Source organism: Lontra canadensis, unplaced genomic scaffold (assembly GCF_010015895.1).
Source record: "Lontra canadensis isolate GAN:19392208 unplaced genomic scaffold, GSC_riverotter_1.0 scaffold22, whole genome shotgun sequence".
Classification (NCBI taxonomy): Eukaryota; Metazoa; Chordata; class Mammalia; order Carnivora; family Mustelidae; genus Lontra; species Lontra canadensis.
In genome coordinates this window covers 47,220-67,431 of record NW_022631016.1, presented here as the reverse complement: position 1 = coordinate 67,431, position 20,212 = coordinate 47,220, and the positions used below count along the sequence as shown (strand labels likewise).

Here is a 20,212-nt window from a genome sequence, read left to right as displayed (position 1 = left end):
AAGTTTTTAGTATGTTTTATCTCATCTACGTGTCCTAACACTTAAGTTTATGTATCACCCAGAGTCATATCTAATCCTGAGGGTCTAAAGCCACTACCTGAATTGTTCCATCCTTGTCAGGCCTAAATCCCGATTCTTTATTCACCAACAGCACAATACTATGAATTATGGGAGGAGATGTGCTCTGAAATAAGAAAGAAATACTGATTAGCTTTGTAATATTTAACTGATTTCATGAAATTGTCTAACTTGATGGCTGCTACTTCTGCTTTGATATTTTCCCCAAGTACCTAGAAGGTATAAAATGTAACTGCCTTTGCTCTAAATGGACATTATTTGACCTTATAAATTTTTAGTGATCAAGTTTGTTGGTTATAATTTATAGATAATAAAATTCACCCCCTCAAATATAGAGTTCTCTAAATTTTGACAGAACTTATAGTCATGGAACCACCATCACAGTCAAGACATATACAGCAGTTTAGCAGCCCCCAATTTCCCAAAGCTCCTCCGGCAAGCCCCCTGGCCTCTGGCAGTTACTGATCTGTTTCCCGCGTCCATAAGTTTGCCTTGTTCAGATATCACACACACGGCCTCACGCAGCACTGGCTGCTTTCACTTAGCACAGAGCACCTGCCACTCGGCCGAGCCGTGGGAGCTCCTGGTTCGTTCCTTTCTACGGAAGAAGTCCCCGGCCCGCAGGTGTTACAGCTCCCCCACCACTCGCCAGCTAGAGGACGTCTGGCTTGTCTCCAGTCTGTGGCAACCGTAGACAAAGCCCCTATAAACTGCATGTGAAGGTAAGTTTTCATTTCTCCTGGGTAAACATCTAGCGGTAGGATTGCGGGGTCTCGTGGCAAGTGTGTTCTAACTTCTGAAGAAACTGGAGTGGTTGCGCCATTTGCGTTTCCACGAGCAATACCGAGCCCTCGCTACTGGCAGGTTTGGTGTGTTACCTCATTTTGGTTACAAGTTGTGTTTCTCCAGTGATTACTGGTGTTGAACATACGTTTACATGCTTCTCTGCCGTTCGTATATCTTCTTGGGTCAAGCGTGTTCAAATCTTGGCCGTATTTCACTGGGTTGTTTACCTTGTTGCCGAGTTCTGGGATTTTGTATATTTCAGACACAAATTCTTTATCAGATCTGTGTTTTGCATACGTTGTCTCCCAACTCCTGGCTTATATTTTCATTTTAGTGATAGTGTCTTTTGAAGAAAAGTTTTCAAAATTTTGATGAAGTCTACCGTATCATAGTTTTCTTTATGGGTCACGGTGCTGCTGTCACAGCTGAGGCATCTTGGCCAGACGAAGGTCCTGAAGACCTTCTCCTGTTTCCTTCTGGTGGTTCTTAGTAGTGCACATGGGTCTGGGACCCACTTGTGATTTTTGTGCACGGAATGAGGCATGTGTTCCGTACTGGGGTTCCAACCCTGTTTTGTTTGGACATGTTTTTTAACTTTAAACAAACCTCCTTGGCTCCTGTTTGCTAGATTACACTGAGGTCTGATCACTCAACAATAAAATTATTTTATTTTCATAGTGCTTGCGTCTTCACTCGTATTTTCTAAAGCTTTACTTTTTAAGTTTCTTGTAGGGATAAACAGACTTTAGACTTTTGGTAACCCCCAATATCGATCCCCTATTTGACTGGATAGGCCTCCAAAATAACCAGTACTTAATTTGTATTAAATTAATCTAATCTATTTACATTTTTGTTATGTGGCTTCATGTGAATGACATTCCATAAACATTCATTTCATGAGTCATAAACATTCAGTCAATGAGTAAAAGCCATAGAAAACCATAGAAAAAAACATTCCTGCTTTTTTATTTGAGTCATTTTCTATTTCTCTCACTCAGTTTAGGTCAACTCTTCAGTTATTATGAATTAAGACTACATGGTTTTGTGAAGTGTTTCGTATTTCTCATACATCCCTACTTGAGTGATTTTTACTGTTAGGACTTGTTGCTACCGTGGAGAAGACGGGTGTGAATTTTCAGACAGGTGAGAACACAGTTTGTGCCTTAGGACGAGTGTCCGTATCAGCGTGTAGAAGTTATGTGCTGTGAGTGGGGTAGGGATAAGTAATTCTTAGCATTTTCTTCCACCATGAAATGAAAAAAACCATCATTTCCTTTTCAAGATGGAAATCTTATGTATTGGAACTTTAATGATTTAATAAATTTGAGGTATCGTCACTGGAGGCAGTTAGGAGACTCTATTTTTTGCCCTGTACAGAAAAATTTCACTACTTCTGTATATTCCTCAGAAATAAAACTGAAAATGGAAGCATGACCCTTAAATTCGGCTTATTTCCAGTCACCTGGCTTGGGTTACAGCTCCTGTATTGCCTGAGCCAAAGCCGGGGTGGTGGGAGGCCACCACCTGAAGGAGGGGCCCCCAGACCTCAGGGCAGTCTGAACATCGCACGCGGAGGAGGGAGAAGAGTGGATTTCCCGGCGTTCCTTCGAAGATCCACTTGCAACAGAAACTTAAAGATGCAGCAGACGCCTCTCCAGCTTCTGCTCTGGGAGAAGTGTGGCAGAGAGGGACCGTCCTACTCAGGGCTCATTCCACCGCGTGGGACCCGAGTGGCACAGGACTTAAGGGGAGCCCGAAGAAACAGAAGGGCTGGGTGTTCTCACCCAGGAAAAAGGTAGGTGGTTCCGTGGGCAGCTGCAGGGCTTGGGGGCCACGCGTGTGGTGGGCCGGGGTCTCGCATGAGTGGCATGAGTGGCTGCTAAGCGTGTGCGTCAACAGGGAGGGCTCAGGTGTCACTCTTTGGGGCTGGACACTTAATTTTCAAGTTTTTATGGGATGCCCAAGAAGTCGAGGCCACCCCAGTCCTCTGGCTCCTGGGAATTCCTGCAAAGCTGCAGACGTGCCTCAGTGCCCCGGGTCTGTGACCTGTTTGCTCTTGGTCCCGCACACGACACACATAGCACGGCCCGGTGAGGAGCCTACAGGCAGCTGCAGGCTCGGCTTTCTTCCTGGCCCCCACGTGACCTCGCAGGAGGCCAGAGCCACACGGAGCGCTCGTCGGGGGGTGGCGGTGGTGACCCTGACCCTCCACACCAGCCCCACGTGGGACATTGTCGTGCGTCTGCCTGGGTGTCTGCCCGTGGTCCTCGAGCCCCGCACTGGGAGAGCAGCCCCAGCCCGGCCTCCATGGCCTCCCCGCACCCCGCCCATGCAGTGCAGACCACAGACCGGAGGGGCCCAGTGAGGAGCCCGCGGAGCCCGAGGCACCAGCACCACCTGCTAACCCAGGAGCACCTCGTCCTGGGCCCAGCAGCGAGTCACTGCATTCCCGGCTTCCCCCCGCATCTGAAACTTGTCCAGGGCGGCAATGGCCGCAGTGGCCACGGTGACTGGCAGGAGTGCCATCCGGGGCTGGCAAAGGGTCTGGGGAGGAGGGAGTGCAGGGAGCCTGCCCACCACCGGCCGCCCCCGGGGCTGAAGGCGGGAGCGAGGAGAGCAGAGCATCGGGGAGGCCGGGGGAGGCCGAGGAGGGGCTGCTCCTGAAGGCAGGGTCCGTGGGGCGCGGCCCGGAGGGTCTGGAGCTGCGGATGCTTGAGCCCGGCTGATGGCCACACGCTGCTCCCAGCGGACACGTAAGGCAGGTGGAATGGTTTCCAGAATTTGGTCACAAGTCTGGTGGCAGCTTCAAAACCACTTCAGCAACAGCAACAATTTAGTTCAGCTTCGAAAGCAGAAACAAGTTGTTTTTCTCCGTGTTTCCACAAGCTGCTATTTCGAGGGTGCCAAGCCGACCGGTGTGCGATGGCCGGATCAAACATCTGCTCCCGAGAGCGTGCGTCTGAGACCCTAACAGCCCTTCTCCTCTGTCCCCCCGTGGACGCTGTGACCAGGCTCCAGATGGAAGACATTCCTCCGCAGTCACAGGACTCTGAGGAGCCCGGCCATCGCCCACGCAGCCCTTCCTCCTTGAAGCAGAGCGTCCTTCAGAATCTGTCTGAAAAGCCGTCTTCCCCTACTTTCCCAGAAGGCTTCCGGTAACTTCTGTCTTTGCTGCTCTATGAAACTGCATGTGGTTAAGAGAAACCAGAATCTCAGTGGGCGTTCAAAGCCCACGCAGAATATGAACATCAAACCGGATGACCGATGTCCGAGCCCAGCGGCCGGTTGAGAGCAGGAGAGGAGCACTAAGGGGTTTATGCGCCTTCCAGGTGTTCCATGGAAACTGAGTTTCGGCAGGTCAAACCTGTCATGCCGTGTTAGAGGTGCTAACTCGGGCTTTCCTCCTGCTGAGAGCCTGGTTCTGCCTCTGAAACGCGGACTTCCCCTCGGAGGGCCGCTCCGAGGGCCGCGACGGCACCGCTGGGTCGGCCCCCTCCTCCTCGGAGTCCGTCCCTTGGCCTCCGCGTCCGACAGGAGCTGCCCCCTGCCAGGTGCCCTGACCGGGATGCCTGCTCCTGCCAGCCCGTCCCGCCGCCGCGCCCCCACCTCCACCTGCCCCCCCCAGCCCCTGGCCCGTGCACGGCCTGCCTGCCGGGGCTCTTCTCTCCTTTCCCCACGTGCCGCTCTCCGGTGTATTGACCGCACTTCCGTCCTGATGGGCCTCGACCTGCACCACGGAGTCCTTCCTCAAAAGAACTTCCACGTGGCGTCCCTACACGTAGGAACCTGGATGGAGCCGTGACGGATGCCGACACCTTTAGCAGAGACCCAACAGAGGGAACAGGCGTTCACTGAGGGGAAAGGGGGACCTCGGACTCCAGCACAGCGCTTAGCCTGTGAAGGCCCCTGTGTACACATGTCTGAGGGAGCGAAAACCCTCTCAGACGCCCACCTGGCCCTGGGTCCCTGGAGCATCCCCGGTGGTGCCTTCCTCCCTGTTCCAGGGACTCCCACTTCCCTCTTGGTTTTACTCACGTCTCCAGATCCAGGTCAGGTCTTCCCAGGGTGACGCAAACCTGCCACACCCTCCCTGGACCTCACCCCAGAGGTGGGCAGGTCCATACCTGCCCCACGCACAGGCCCTCCTCCCCATGGCACCCACAGCTCCATCCCTGTTTGAGGAGGCGCAGCGTGAACCGCTGCATGCTGATTTCGTCAGGCACCAGATAAGGACTGCTGTGGAGGGGAGGCACGGTGGACGGGTGCAGGTCCCAGCTCTTCCTCTGCTACCTTCCACGGCCATGCTCGGGACCCTCAGCTCAGCCCAAGAGTCACACTGGGGGTGAGTCCTGGCACGGCTGCGCTCAGCTGCTCCTGGGTCATGAGGGAGCCCCGAGATGCTCGGTGCCCTGAGGACAGGAGTCACCCAGACTCACCTGCAGCACTGCCAGAGCCTGGAAGAGAGCAGGGGCAGCTGGACCCTCACGAGCGTCCACCACGACGACCAGCCCCAGCTCCCGCACCTCCTTCCTGGGGGGAGAGACAGTCAGTGTTAGCCACTGCGGGTAAAATCTCTTCCACGATGTGGGTCGTCATCTCCAGGTGAGATGCACCCTCGCCCAGATGCCCTTGGCTCCCCCTGTCCCTGACACACATCAGTCTGCTGCTTCCCGAGGCACCGAGCTGCGTACCAGGTGTGGACAGGGCAGCTGGGGTCATGCTGGGGGCAGTCGTGTCTGGCGGCCGCTCCAGACAAGGGGAGCTGGCTGCTGTCCCTCCCTCGCGGCCCCATCGCGAGCGGCGGCCCTGGAGCTGTCCTGGGCTGGGCTGCTTGTTTGGGCTGGAGCACCACAGGGACCCTAATCTGATGGAGTGCCAGAACCACACGTGGCTGTGGGTCTCAGGACTGCGGCCCCAGACCCGTCATTCAGCTCCCCACATGTCCGGAGCTGGCGTGGGAGAGCAGAACATCCTCTAAAGAGGAGAAAACTGCCAAGTTCTTGTGACACCTCCACATACCAGTTCTGTCCCCACTGTGATCACGACCGTAAGCTTCCATTCTAACCGTGGCACGGCGATCGGCTGGAGCGAGGTGGCGTGTCCAGTCCCACCTTCCCGGGGGGACTGGTGTGCCGCCTCGGCCGTGTGCGTGGGAGCTGGGCTTGAACAGACAGGCACACGTGCTCTGGCCCGCTCGCACAAAGCGAACGGAGCCGCAGGCCAGACCAAAGCCCTATCCTGACCAGAAGGGTGGGTGTGCCCCCCGGTCCAGGAGTGTTCAGTGTCGGGGGTGACCATTCAGGGCTGCCCCAGAAGGGGAGTTCGTCTCGGGGAAGCTAGTGTCGTAAGGACAGCGAGGAGGCCACTGTTCTGATATCAAAGCCAGACGCGGAAAAGGGGAGGCTGGGAAAAGTCCCCACTCCCCCCTCCCTCAGCTGGCCAGCTGTGCGCCCACGCCTCCCTGCCACGGAGGCCGCTCTGTGACCCGCGTGGCCGGGAGCAGGCCTGGGCGGTGCTGTCAGGAGCTGGGCACGATTTGCGACTTCCTCCGAGGGTCCTGTGTCCCTCCTCGCCCCCCTCTCCCATGACCTCCCTCTTCTAACTCCCAGTCCTGGTCTCTCCTTCCACTGCTCCCTCATGGTCTCACGGCCACCCTGGCTGGTTCAGCTTGGGACGTTACCCCCGGTGGCTCCAGACCCGCACGTCCTCTTCCACCGGCCCCATCCACTTGGTAGCTTTGCTGAAGGGGACGGCCGCAGAGTGAACGAGCCCTCCCCTCCATGAGGGCTGCTTCCCAAGTTCAGAGACAGTGGAACCCCCTGGGCAGGTGGAGGGGGAGCCCAGGACCTAGAGTTCAGCTAGCATAGGATGAGACGGGAGGAGATGCCCCAGCATGACCCCCCCAGACCAAATTTGCTTCTCTCCACCTGTCGCCTGTGGGGGATGGAGCTGGCTGGCCTCCCCGGGCTCCACTGGGGCCCCCAGCCACGGTCATATCTGCCCTAGACTGTCCGGGCCCACATATCTGCAGGAGTCCCACGCCGTGTCCCTGGGTCACCTTGGCTTCACCACCGGAGGTCTGCGTGGCCTTCAAGCCCGGAGCCCCCCACCTGCTTGGCCCCTCCCTCTTGCGTCTTGCCTCGGGAAGTGATCGGCTGCGGCTCTGGGTGTGCTCCTCCTCCTGCGCAGAATGTTCTTCCTGTCTTGTCTGCAATCACGCGTGTCCCCCAGGACACAGAGCACACCTGGGAGGCCCCACCCCTGGCCGAGGCTGCAGCCCCTCCCAGCATTGTGGGCTTGTCTTATGCTGGGAGATCCAGCAACTTGGGTTCCCATGTGTGTCCCCTGGAGGGCAGGAGCCACAGCCTGTTCTTTGCTGTACCCTCCTGTAAGTGCTGGGTGGACGGATGGATAACAGCCAAGACCCACTCTGACTTTAAGATTCCGAGTATCTGAGAGTTTGATGGCAGCCCGTGTACCAGGCAGGCTCCCAGGAGCACACGGCTCCCTGTGACGCAGCGGGCGTCACCGGCGACCAGACGTGGCTGGGCACGCTCCCTCATAATTAATGCCGACTCCTGGGGGACTTCGTTCTGGCAGCTGAAGGCAGGTGTCCCATCCCATGAGGCGCCACGGTCAATCAGGGCGCTAACAAAACCCCCGTGTTTTGGGGGGAAATAAGCAGCTGACCAGGAGGCTCCTCTGTGAGGTACCCAAGTGCCTGAGGGCTGGCCAGACTCCTGCTCTGGGCGGGGTGGGCGGCGGGCTGAATTTCCTGTGGGAAAGGCAGAGGGCTCCAGATCCGGGTCAAGTCTTGGTCTCCAACACCACAGATCCACTCCACTACTGGTGCTTGGCTGTGGGGTGCAGAGGACAGCACTCAGCCCGGCAGGCTGGCCAGGCGGAGCAGGCAGAAGGGTGTAAACTCTACAAACTACACAAAGCTGCTGTCCTGTCCATCAGGGCTGATCTGCACGTCTGCCCTGAGGTCATTCTAGAGCCTCCCGCGAAAGGAAGCCGTTGGTAAACAGAAAACGCCATTATCTTAGAACTTTGGCGTTTACTTGAGGCTTAAAAGCTGAGGCAAGGATGAATCTGTATTTTTTTTCAGGGTATTTCTTTATATTTTGAAGTCTGTGCTGAAAGGTAAGTTTGAAACCCCAGGCTCACCCAAGGCAGTGAAACGAGGGCCCTCAGATAACTGGGAACCTTGCTCTGGGAGAGGGGTGTCAGGGAGCACACTTTCTTTTCCTCCCTAATTGTTCCCACATGGAATCCGCCTACGCTATTTCGGAAGAAATCCCAGCAGCAAGTTCATGTGCCGTAGGTAGCATGAGGTCACGTGCGATGAGGCATCACAAACGTATTCCCACGTGAGCTCTTTGTGTCGCTGAGAGGGCCCCATGGGCTGCACCATGAGGATGGCACTCTGGTGCCAGTCTTTGGGCTTTATGCAGACTATCTCCGATCCCTCTGACACAGCTTTGGGACAGCTGCTACCATCTCTGGTTCTGGGGAGGACGCGGGCTGACGGGGGAGCACCAGCTACCCGCCAGGAAGGGTACAGCTGGGATCTGGAGCCAGGCTGTGTGACTCTGGAACCAAGCTCAGCAGCTGGCAATGCTCCCTCCGCTAAGGGCTGTCTCCATCCAGCACCTTGGGGACTCTTGGTCTGGTGGCCACGAGGGCCGTCCCAAGCACACCTGCATCAGGTGGCATAAGTAGTATGAAAGAACTCACTTCAGCCGCCCTCAACTCTTGCTCTCCTTTCTCTGTCCTCGGCCCACGAGGGGATCTGAGGCCGTGCTCTGGTGCACACCTGTTCCACACGTTGTCAGGCACGAGCCAGATGGTATGGCTTCCTAGAATCCCACGTCAGGGAGGACAGGCCCCTCTTAAGGGGCTGGCATGCGCTCTTCCTCGCCCGCGGCATCGCCTAGCTAAATGTAAGAGTCACTTAGCATCAATCAGTCTTTGCCGCTTCTGGGAACCAGGTACTATCACTTGTGTGATTTCTTGACCCACTTATTCTAAATATTCTGTTTGTATCAGTTAGGTCTTTATCCAGAGCGAGGCAGAGCGTAAAAGGTGTGCAAACGTAATGCTTACAGAAAGTGCTAACCAATGCAGAGCAACACGAACCTCAAGGCTTGAGTGTGTGTGACCTCGATTCAGTGGGGAGAGGTCAAGGTGAGCAGGGGAGAGGAAGGCATGCAGGGCAGCCGATGGCCCTGGAAAACACGGCAGGAGCCTGAGAAGCAGGTGGGAGCCTGCTGACTGTGCCACGGGGGACCCCTAAGGTTGCAGACAGAGACCCTCGTGTGAGGACATGAGCTCGCACAGAGTTACCCCCAAAAGTCTGAAAGGTGGGAATCTGGCTCAGTCCCACCTGGGGATGCCATGGAAGTACAGCAGCAGGCGGGTCAGCTCGGCGCTGGAGACGTGTCTGCTGGACCAGAGCGGGCCCCTCGTGCAGACCTGCACCACGGCCCTTCCTTGGTGGTCTCGGGTCCCTGCAGAAACAGAGGGCATCATGAAGGGGCAAGCCCCCATGGGGATGTGCATGGCTTCAAGCTTCAGAAGTACTGAGCTAGGGTCTGCAGACTGCTGAGGTATGGTCTTAGATGTGAGATCTGCCAGGAGAGAGGGCCTGGCACTCACCTGGGCAGGTGAGAGCTGTGTTCTCCTCAAAGGGCGACTGTGCATTGCTATGGCCTGAATATTTGTGTTTCCCCCAAATCCTTACGTTGAACCCTACCCCGCAGTGTAGTCATACGAGGAGCTGGGCCCTTGGGAGGTGCTTATGTTACGAGGTTGGAGCCCCGTGAACGGGACCCATGCCTCTTAAGAAAAGACCCCAGAAGGCCCCCCTCACTCCTTCCACCATGTGAGGACACAGTAAAAAGGTGTCAAATGTGAACCAGGAGGAGGAGCCCTTGCTAGAACCCGACTGTGCTGTCCCCTTGATCTTGGACGTCCAGTTTCCTGAACTGGAGAAACACACGTCTGCTGTCTAGTAGGTGCCTCAGGCCCCTTGTCACTCCCGCCAGCGTAGGGTGGCCGTGCTCACCGGGGAGGGCGAGGATCCCCGACTGCAGGAGCTCCCGGCTGACCTCCAGCACCTGCCTGGGCATCTGGTTGGACACGTCTCCCGTGCTGGGTGGCTGTCCTCCTCCCTCGGGGCACAGCGGCTCAGGCACATCTGGAACCCAGCCAGGATCGGGCCCACGGTAGGGGCTGCTGTCTGCGTCGGCACCAGCGAGACCTAGTCAAAGACGAAGGGTTTCTCTGGTTTGAAGGCAGCTACTCAGCTTGCCACAAACACAAGGAGGAAATCGTGTGTGAAAATACTGGGTCCCATGAGAACTTGTCCCATCTCTGGTGGAAAACACCAGTGTCACACCTGTAGGACAGGCACATTCCTAGGCAGTCAGGCAAGAACGAACACATAAAAATGGAACATTCCAGCGGCACCAAGACTGCTCACTACGTAAACACACTTCAGGGAGAAAATTTTATACTGAATAATGTCATCCTAATTTATTTTCTCACACAGATTACCCAGAGTGTCACAAAATATATCCATAGGGGCTGAGACCACCCTGAGGGCAGGCCGCAGTTGGGGTTGTGTTGCCCTCACCCAGGGTGGGGGGACCTGGATCTCCTGCGCTACCCTGAAGAGGAGGGCTCATGTTTGTGCACCAGCTTGGAGGAGACAGCAGAGGCCCAGGCTTGTGGTCTTGCCGCTCAGCCGTGTTTCCACGCTGCACCTCACGGGGGATGAGCCACATGGCACAAAGAACGAGCGGACTCAACCCCAGCCTTGCAGCGCCCAGGGCCTGTGTCACCCTAGTGAGGGGAGAGATGGTCTTGCCCAGAACTGGCGGGCGCCTGAGACCCTGTGGGTACCCTGAACCCATCCAGCTTTGCTTTCCTGCCCCTCAGCCTCTTCCTGAACTTATAGTCCTAAGGTCTTTCAACTCTGTTAAGAGCTTTCTCATTCTAGCTGGAAAAGCCAGAAAAGCCCCCAGCATTCTGTATATAGATATAATCTATCTATATCTATATATCTATTTTAAAAACAACTTTGGGGTATCTGGGTGGCTCCGTCAGTTAAGAATCTGACTCTTGATCTCAACTCAGGTCTTGATCTCAGGGTCATGAGTTCAAGTCCCACCTTGGGCCCCACACTCGGCGTGGAGCCTGCTTTAAAAAAATAATTTTAAAAAAGATTTTATTTGTTTATTTGAGAGAGAGAGAATGAGAGGGAGAGAGAGCATGAGAGTGGAGAGGTCAGAGGGAGAAGCAGACTTCCCGATGAACAGGGAGCCCGATGTGGGACTTGATCCTGGGACTCCAGGATTATGACCTGAGCCAAAGGCAGTTGCTTAACCAACTGAGCCACCCAGGTGCCCCCCAAAAATAATTTTAAAAATAAAGTAAAACAACTTTATTACGTATATTTTACGTATACTTAAACTCACTCGTTTCAAGTATATAATTAAGAGGATTTTAGCAACTTTACCAAGTGGTGCAACTACTACCGCAGGTCAGTTTTAGAACATTTCTATCCATCCAGAAGGACCCCGCCCACCCTGGCGATCACCTGTGCTCGTTCTGTCCTGGACCATTCATACAAACGGAAGCAGACAGTACGGGCGTCTCTCGTGTCTGATTTCTTTCTCTCAGCACAACCGTCTTTGAGGTTCACCCCTGATGTCTCCGGGGTGAGTGTCATTCCTTTCGTGGGTCTCACCCCACGGTGTGGGGGACCACATTTTGTCTGTCCCTTCACCAGCTGATTGGTTATGCTGCACAGTATCCTTCAGAATGGATATTTTCATGTATGCTCACATAGTTTCTAGAATACATCAGCACCACTGGTAAAATTTTGAGGTGCCCAAGTGTTCTACAGTTTTAATTCTGCACCGACCTCAAGCTTCCTCACTTGGATGAAGGAGCAAACAACACATTCATGTGAACTTTTCTTACTAGACAGCTTCCTAGCTGGGGAGGTGATTCATGGGGCTCTTCCTGAATTCAGCTCACAGACCCTGGGAGAGGACAGGAGCGCTCTGAGGTCCCTCGGGCTACAGCTTGATATATTTAACGTGGCCGGGAAGAACAGCAGTGCCCTCCTGTGGCTCATCGAGAAACAGCTGTGCAGTCGCCACTGGATGAATGAAGATGATATTCTTGAAATAAACTGAAATGTCACATTTAGTGTTTTGAAATTACATCGATTTTATGTCAAAGAAGAGACAAAGCAAAGCCTCAGGAGCTGGAGCAAATCGGAAGAGCGGGAAGCGAGTCGGAGCAGGAAAGAAGCAGCAGGAACAGGGGAGAACCAGGGGAGCAGCAGCGGCAGCAGGAACAGGGGAACAACGTCTGTGCTGCGGAGGATTGAGGATACTAATGGTTGCCTGCTCAGCCGTGGCTTCGGCAGGATGCTCCAGCTCAGGCATTTTCCTATGTTGATGAAGACAGGAGTTCTAGGGCCAGGCCACAGACTGCACTCCAGGGACAAGCGTGTGTCCGGGCAGCAAGGATGGAGGGGAAGGTCTGTATCCACAAGCCCCTGGCTACCCACTGGGTGACCCATCTGCCCAGGCCTCTGGGACTGCCGCCCAGCTACTCAGGGGTGGAAGCACTGTCCTCTTATCCACAGGATCCCCCTTCTTCCATGGCTCCGGGAAATCTGCAGGAGGGGCCAGGAGGGGCCGGTGGGGGAAGAATGGAAGCTCCCAGGAGGAGCAGTCCCCACGCAGGGGGAGGGAGATAAGACGTCGCTCCCACCAGCCCGCAGGGCTCACTCATGCGGAGCTCTGGAGCTGAGGCACAGCCCATCAGGCCCCCAGAGAAATGACTACTTGAGAATGCCACGTCTCAGACGACAAGACTGGCACCTGCAGGGGCACTCCATGACACACAGGGAGCCAGCAGGCCAAACCTGGCTTCCCCACGGTGGCACCAGTTTGTACGAGCGAAACCCACCGCCTCCTGACGCCAGGTACCTTGGGCGCCATCTGACCGCGTGTCCCGTGCTGCTGCCCTGTCCGGGGACATGGAGCCTGCATGTCCACGGACAGTGCCTGCATGTCCACGGACAGTGCCTGAACGGCGGGCGCTTCTCCCTACAGAGGCTCGTACTCAACTCCGTTTCCGAGTGAGGCTCACGGTGAAGACACAGGCTGTCTCCTCGCTGACACTAGCTGCAGACGTGAGTGGAAAACTCACGTGTCAACTGGCGTTTTCTCCCCAATACAAACAGGAAAGCTCCGGCCTTGAAACAATGTTCAGGCAGTCATCACTGCAGCTTCAACTGTGGGGCGTGAATGTTCTTAGAAAGTGCTAACCCCAAGCCAACAGCTTCACCACAACCCTCTGTGGTGAGTTTCTGTGTGCTCTACGCCATACGGATCCCGTCAGAACTTCAGGCGGGGGCCGGCACCCTCCTGTCGGGAGCAGCAGGCCCCTCCAGGGCTGTGAGCAAGTTCGAGTGCCCCGCTGGCCCGGGCGGGCAGGCCAGACGCCGCCCACCTCCCGCCCCGTGCCGGGTGCAAGGCTCACCCACCCTCGGAGGCCTGTTCTTTACCGCCTCCGAAGTCCCTGCTTTCGTTCTTCACAGAACATTGCTGTGGTCAAAAATGGGAAATATCTGACCTAGGAAATAGGTGGTCGGTCCTCCCTTTCCGTTCTGGATGCCACACTTCTGGAAACAACTGTGTTCTCCCTCCAGAGCGACATGGGAGACACCTCCAGCAGGAAGGGGACTGTCCAGCAGGCTGTGCGGGCCGCCGGGGTCTGTGCAATTCGGAGCCGGTGTTGGTGACCACAAGCATCCAACGTACCCAGAGAAAAGGAGCGGCCATGCAACGTGGCAGGGGGAGCAGTGACCCCAAAAGGCCGGGTATGCCCAGAACCTGTGAGCATCACCTTACTTGGAAAAGGGTCTTTGCAGGTGTGCATGATGAAGTGATGGCGGATGCTGAATCCAAAGCTGGGTGTCCTTGTGAGAGAAAGGAGGGGAAGGCTCGATGGACAGAGACGTGGGCCGAAGACGTTTGGTTGGGGGGAGACCTGCGGCTGGAAGGACCCTTCCCTAGAGCCTCTGAAGGGAGAACAGCCCTGCCAGGGCCTTGATTTCATACTGCTGGCCCCAGAACCAACGGGAAAGGTGTCTGAAGTCACCCGGTCTGTGGAATTTGCTGTGGCAGCTGCAGACACGGAGCACGTGCGAATGCCCTTTCCAACAGTCGATGTGGATGGGGACACAGGTTTCTCCCAGGTCGACTGACTGGAGGAGAGGTACAGTGTGGCAAGGAAAAAGGCAGGAGGGGACACCATGGGGGAGGGGTGCAGGGGCAGGGGTGGGGAGGAGTGGGAAGGGCCGGGGGCCGGACATTACCTGGACTCTGGGCCCCGGTGTGGGGTGAGCGGCCGGAGCGTGCGCTTCTGGTCCCCTCAGCTTGTCCTCCTGAGAGACCTCCCAGCCTGCAGCCGACTGAGTGGTGGGAGGCCCGCCGGGTGTCGCCTTGCCGGCTCCTGAGGGACCTGTCCCAGGACCGAGACCTCCTGGGAAGGGTGCTCCTTGTGGCTCCTGGACATTTTTCCCGACTTGGGATCCCCATGGAGTCTCCCCATGGGCTGGGCGTTTCCTTTGGGGCTGGGCTGGCTGCTGTTCTGGCCCCCATGGTCTGGGAGCTGCAGGCCTCGTCTCCAAGGGACTCTTCAGAACTGGAGCCCAGGGGCATGGGGTTCCGCAGCGCCTCCATGTAGGACGTCCTGAACCAACGTTTGCTCTCCACGCTGGCTGGGTCCCTGGGCAACTGCCTTCTGGAGCTTGGGCTTCCCATGTCCTCACAGACAGTGAGGGACTTGGGGCTGTCCCTTTTGTCTGTGGCATCCAGGCTCCCGCTTGGTCCTTCCCGTGGGCCCAGCTCTGAGGGCCCAACCCCTACAAGGCCTCCGTTGGAGCTCCCAAACGGGCTCCGAGGGCCTTCCCACCCAGCTCTTCCTGGAGAAGGTTGGAGGCTGGGCTGGTCACCGCCAGGATGCCTTTGCCAGTGGGGCAGGGCTGCAGTGCTACTGGAAGGGGTGGCCTCCCGGGGACGGGTGTTGGCCACTGCTGACACCGGGGCCAGAGCCGTGGAGGTGCTTCGTGGGGGCGGCCACTCAGGCCCGGGACAGCTGCAGTGGGGCAGGGCAGTTCCGAATGTAGGTACAAAGATGGGGTCTGTGACACTGCTCCATGGGGTGCGGAAGACGGCGGAGCCTGAGGTCAGCAAGCAGTTTTGTAAGGGGACAGTGGTCCGCTCCCCGTTCAGCCATTCCAGGAACGCTCCCGTGAAGACGCAGCCGTACATGGCCTCTGGGACAGTGAATTCCTCTGAGCCCCGTCCAAGCTGGGAGAGGCATTTTAAAACCAGTCTGGCTGACCGCTTCCGCCCTGACGTGACCTGCAGGTAGAAGTCCCCGGGCCTGAGCCTGACTCCACGGAGGGATGCGAGCTGCACCACCACCTTCTCACGGACACACAGCGGCCAGCCTTCGTGCACGAAGATGAGGCCTGTGTACCTGGCCTGGGACGAGAGAGGGAAGGAGGTTAGACCTCTGTGGGAGCTCCCTGTGGGAGGCAGGGGGGACGTGGGCTGCGGGACAGGAGAGAGAAAGCCATGGGGGGACCGTCCAGGAGGTCCCAGCACAGGCAGCTGGGGGCTCTGGTGAGAGTCTCTCCTGGGAACTGTCCCCACCCAGGGGAGGGGCTGGGCCTCGCACTATCTCCACACCAGCCTCAGTCTAACCTCCACGGCCCTTCCAGCTTTCCCAGGCACCCACAGGCGGGCCCCCAGGAGGAGGGCTACTTCTGGAATCACAGGGTCGGGGGGCACCACGAGAGGATGGTGGGACCCGTGTGGACACCAACAATATTGGCTATAGGCTCCCGCCCAATGCGATGGGGTCCTTCACCTAGTGTGACGGGATCCAGGAACTTCGCAGCTCGGCTGGGGATCGTGTGGGTCGGCTGTGAAGCGCACCTCTGAAAAGAACCGGCTGTGGAAAAGGTTCAGGCTGCAGGACTAAGGCTAAGGCAGACACAGGCAGCGTCTGACAGGGGTGTGAGGATGTCCAGCAGTCTGGGGAACAAGGCGTGGGACCCCTGATGTGTCGGGAGCCGCACCTGCAGGTCCCAACCTGGGACCGCCTTCTCCCGCACCAACTCAGTCACCACACAGCTTGCTTCTCCCCACCCCAGCACTCTTCTTGCACAAACGTTATTATTATAATAGAGGAGATGAAAAAAAGCAGCCTCATTCTATTCCATCTCAAGCTCTATGGCTTCCCTTTCCCTTGTGCATGCACGACACACTCCTCTAACCCGCGGTCACGACGCACACGGCCCCGCGACCCGCCCTCACCGTTGCGGTCCTGCTGGGGCTTGCCTGTCCTCCGAGGTTGGGGATCAACCGTGCTTCTAGCTCTTTCTACCCTAAACATTAAATGCAGGCAATGTTTCCCTGATACCATCTCTTTTTCCTTTAAATTATTGTTTTAGAAAACATTTCTGGCATTAGGGTTAAGGATGAAAGATCACTAACGTCTCTCCGGCTTCTCGGCAGTGTGGACCACTCTGCTGCCCAGAGACCCGCTGCCAGCAGCGACGATGTGACGGCGTCACCAGGGCTCCTTGGCTTGCGGCTCTCCACCAAGGAGTCTCATTCTAAATTAGTATATAGACTGCGGATACTGTTGTTTTAATTTGCATTTTGATGTGTTTCTTTTCCGTAAAGCTTCTGTATGTATTTTTGTTCCTTTTATGGACTGTGGCCTTGTTTTGGCCTTTTTCGTGTTGTGAGGTTTTTAAAAAAAAATTTAACAAAACAATAATTTTTTTGTCCTCACCATTAGCAAAAGTTTGCCTGTGTTGTGCATTTACTTGTTTTGTAGTCATGTTCCTTTCCTTTCTGTAGAAGCTTACGTTTTACACAGTTGAATTTCTTGAATTCTGTGTTATCTTTTCTTTCCTTACAACTTAAGAGTTTAAAATCTTACCAAAGGTTGCCTCTTGCGTTTATTTTATATTAGTTTGCCTCAGAGTCGAGGTCTAGAAAACAGTGTTGTCATCCATCTGGAGTTGGAAACCGTACCATGAATGTATGTATGTCCCCAAGAGCGAAGGCCTCGTTACCGGGGTTCCTGCCCCGCGCGCCCTGGGCAGTAGGAAGGGGCCACCGTCCAGCCTTCTGGGAGCCCACGGCGGGGGCGGGGGGCAGGGTCCGGCACAGATGCAGCTTGTACTTGCCAGGCACCTGAGGCCGTACTTAACTAAAAATTCCAATTTTCAAACTGCAAAATAATACCCGTGTATTGCAAAACCTGGAGGGTTCAGAAAGAAAGTAACAATCCCAACATCAACCCCCAGAGGTCAGTGTTGGTGTGTTTTTCGTGTGTGTTTCGTGTCATTATTTTCCCCGTGTATATCTAATGGTTGCAAGCGCATCACAAACGTACGACAGTGCATGGTAACAGCATCTCCTGTGCTGTGAGAAACTCTTCACACAGACCGTTGTTAGACACACACCCCCCCCCCAGTTTTGCTCTAATTAAAATACCAAGCCCATCGTTGGGACTGGAGCCCCACCTGGGGGTTAGATACTTCTGCAGATCTGAGGCCACAGAAGTTGAAGGGTGTGGCCATGTGGGGCACCTGGGAGGCCCCCTCCGGCACACAGGTGTGGCCAGTGTCCTTGCTGTGTGAGCAGAGCCTGCCCCATCCTGGACACGAAGATCCTGGAATCGTCCCTCCCTGGGTCGAGCAGCAATGAGAATCCCAAGGGCCAGCCACCGTGGAGAGAAGCTCAATGTGAGCTGTGGTCTAAAGGTGTGCAGGGGCCCGGGAACGAGCTTCATGACAGAAAGTTCTGGAAGCAGAGGGTCCAAGGCCAATGGTCACTGGCAGGGGCCCCCTTCCTGGAGGTTCTGCGTGGACTCATCGTGGAGAGTGTGGGAGGGCTGTGTAGCTCTGGCACCCCCAATCCCGGCTTCTCTTCCGTCCAGATCCCACAGGGCATGGCTGGGAGAAGCCTTGAGGCCGGGGTGGTGCGGCTGGGCCGCTTGGCTCTGCTCCTTGCCTGCCGGCCGGCTGCAACCACTCCAACTCCAGAGTACAGCTACAGCCCCACCAGCAGTGGCTGCATCAGGTGGCAGGGTGCTCAGTGTCTGCTGCTGGCACCGTCAGTCCCCGCCGTGGGACGCAGATGCCGTGCCATGGCCTTGAGCAGCTGACTGGGACAACGTGACCGTCTTCAACCAGCACTCTGCATGCATCATGGCATCGAACCCTGACCCAACGAGATCCTCTGGGCCTCAGGTCACAAGATGCCTGGTGACTCTCGGCGATGGAGAGGATGAACTCTCCCCCAGAGAAACGCGAAGGAGACAAGTCCCACGGCCAGAGCAGAGGCTCAGCAGAGGCTCAGCGACCCCTTCAAGAACCAGGTGCTCTCGTGTCAGAGCCGCTGTGTACCCGTGTTTCATCCCGGTGCTGGTCACTGTACAGGGTCATGGCACAGGGGTGGCTGCCTCAGCCTCACGAGCACATTTCCATACCCGAGCAGGGACAAGTGGCTTCACGTGTGCTTCCTTTCAAGGGGAACACGTTTTCATAAGCATCTCACCCCCAGCAGATAATCTTTTTATCTGTCGCTGGCAATAAGGGAGCCAGTGATTGCCCCCGGTTACAGGGCATGCTGGGAAAGTGGATGTCTCTGCTGTGGGAGGCAACAAGAGACGCGGGCCGGAGTGACCATAAGCCGCCTGCCGGTACGCGTCTGCTGCAGGTACGTGCTGTTACTACCTCCTCCACAGACGAACAAAATCAGGCATCAGATGGCTGGTCTGGGTCTCATAGAGCTTGAGACCCCGCATCGTTCCTCCCCCACAGCCTGTGGTCTTTACCCCTGTCCAAGACTGCTGAGCACAGACACCCCGACAGTCCCAGTGTAGGCAGATGAGCGGTGAGCGCCAACTACTTCGGGGTCTCAGAGGACAGATGCTGCGTAGGCTTGGTCAGGGGCGGGAGCTGGAGAGCAGGGTGGTGGCTACCCTGGCCAGTGAGAGGTAGCAGGATGTCAGCCAGGGTAGCCTGTGAGAGGAGCAAGGAACAGGGAGGGCGGGCCCCGGGATGAGTGAACGTGGAGGACGGGACGGTGCATGGATGGGTCATGGCCCTCTGGGTTGTAAGATGAATTTGTCTCCGGTTGCTGGGAAGCCTGGAGGAGAGAAGCTTCAGACCTGGTCCAAGTAGGGGCCTCTAAGCTGTCACTGGCATTCTGTTTCTCTCCCTTGTCCCACTTGGCTTCGCTGTGCAGACAGGCCGGGTCAAGGTGCAAATCCTCCTGACATAGGAAGCGAGTAGCAGGAGGATTTTTTGTTCTCGGCATCTTGACACGAGCCCGGGAACACTAACTGGGTGACTCAGGCCGTTCAAGCTGCTGTAACAAAAATACCATAGATGGGGTAACTTTAAAAACACAGAAATTTCTTTCTCACTGTCCTGGAGCCTGGGAGTCCAGGATCAAGGTGTTGGCAGGTGTGTTGTCTGGTCAGGGCCAGCTTCCTGGTTCAAAGATGACCAGATTTTGCCGTGTCCTCGCATGCGGCAGAAGGAGCAAGTGTGCTCTCTGGACAAGGCATGAATGGGGTTGACTGAGTCGCTTCCCAAAGGTCCCAGTTGGTAACGCCATCGCAGCGGAAGTGAGGTTTCACCAGACATGTTTCGTGGGGGACACAAACTTTCAGTTTGTAGCAAGTAGATCATGTGCCCACACAGACACCATGTGACCCTATACGTAACAATATATTTCTGGGCTCCCTACTGTGTCCCACTGGCTACTTGGACTCTCTTGAGATTCCGCAGGAATTTTAGGATAGAGTTTTCTATTTCTGCAAAAGACATTGCTGTGACTTTGAGAGAGATGGCATTGGATCTGCACATCACTTTGGGTGCTACTGCCACCCTAACAGTGTTGAACCCTCCAGCCCATGAACACAGGGTCTTTCCATGTCTCAGCCCTTCCTGTATTTTCCTTCAGCAACATTCTGCAGTTGTCCGGATGGAAGTCTTTCACGTCTTTGTTCAAATTTATTCCTAGGTATTTTACTCCTTTGGAAGCTACGAAAAATTATTTTTAGTTTATTTTTGAAAGAGTTTATGTATTTATAAGAGAGAGAAAGAGAGCGCGCACACGCGTGAGCACAAGGGAGGTAAAGGGGACAAGCAGACTGGGCTAAGGGGGGTGCCTGACCTCACAACCTTGAGATCATGACTTGAGGTGAAACAAAGAAC

General features: G+C 55.8%; 1 protein-coding gene across 1 annotated transcript in view; it reads right to left on the bottom strand.

Annotated features, from left to right (window-relative positions):
- Nucleotides 1-20,212, bottom strand: part of PLEKHG4B (pleckstrin homology and RhoGEF domain containing G4B) — an 80,536-nt gene that overhangs the window by 32,545 nt on the left and 27,779 nt on the right. The window contains 5 exon segments of the mRNA XM_032861809.1: nucleotides 98-184; nucleotides 5,301-5,394; nucleotides 9,254-9,377; nucleotides 9,935-10,129; nucleotides 14,273-15,446. Coding sequence (XP_032717700.1) covers nucleotides 98-184; nucleotides 5,301-5,394; nucleotides 9,254-9,377; nucleotides 9,935-10,129; nucleotides 14,273-15,446 — 1,674 coding nt within the window.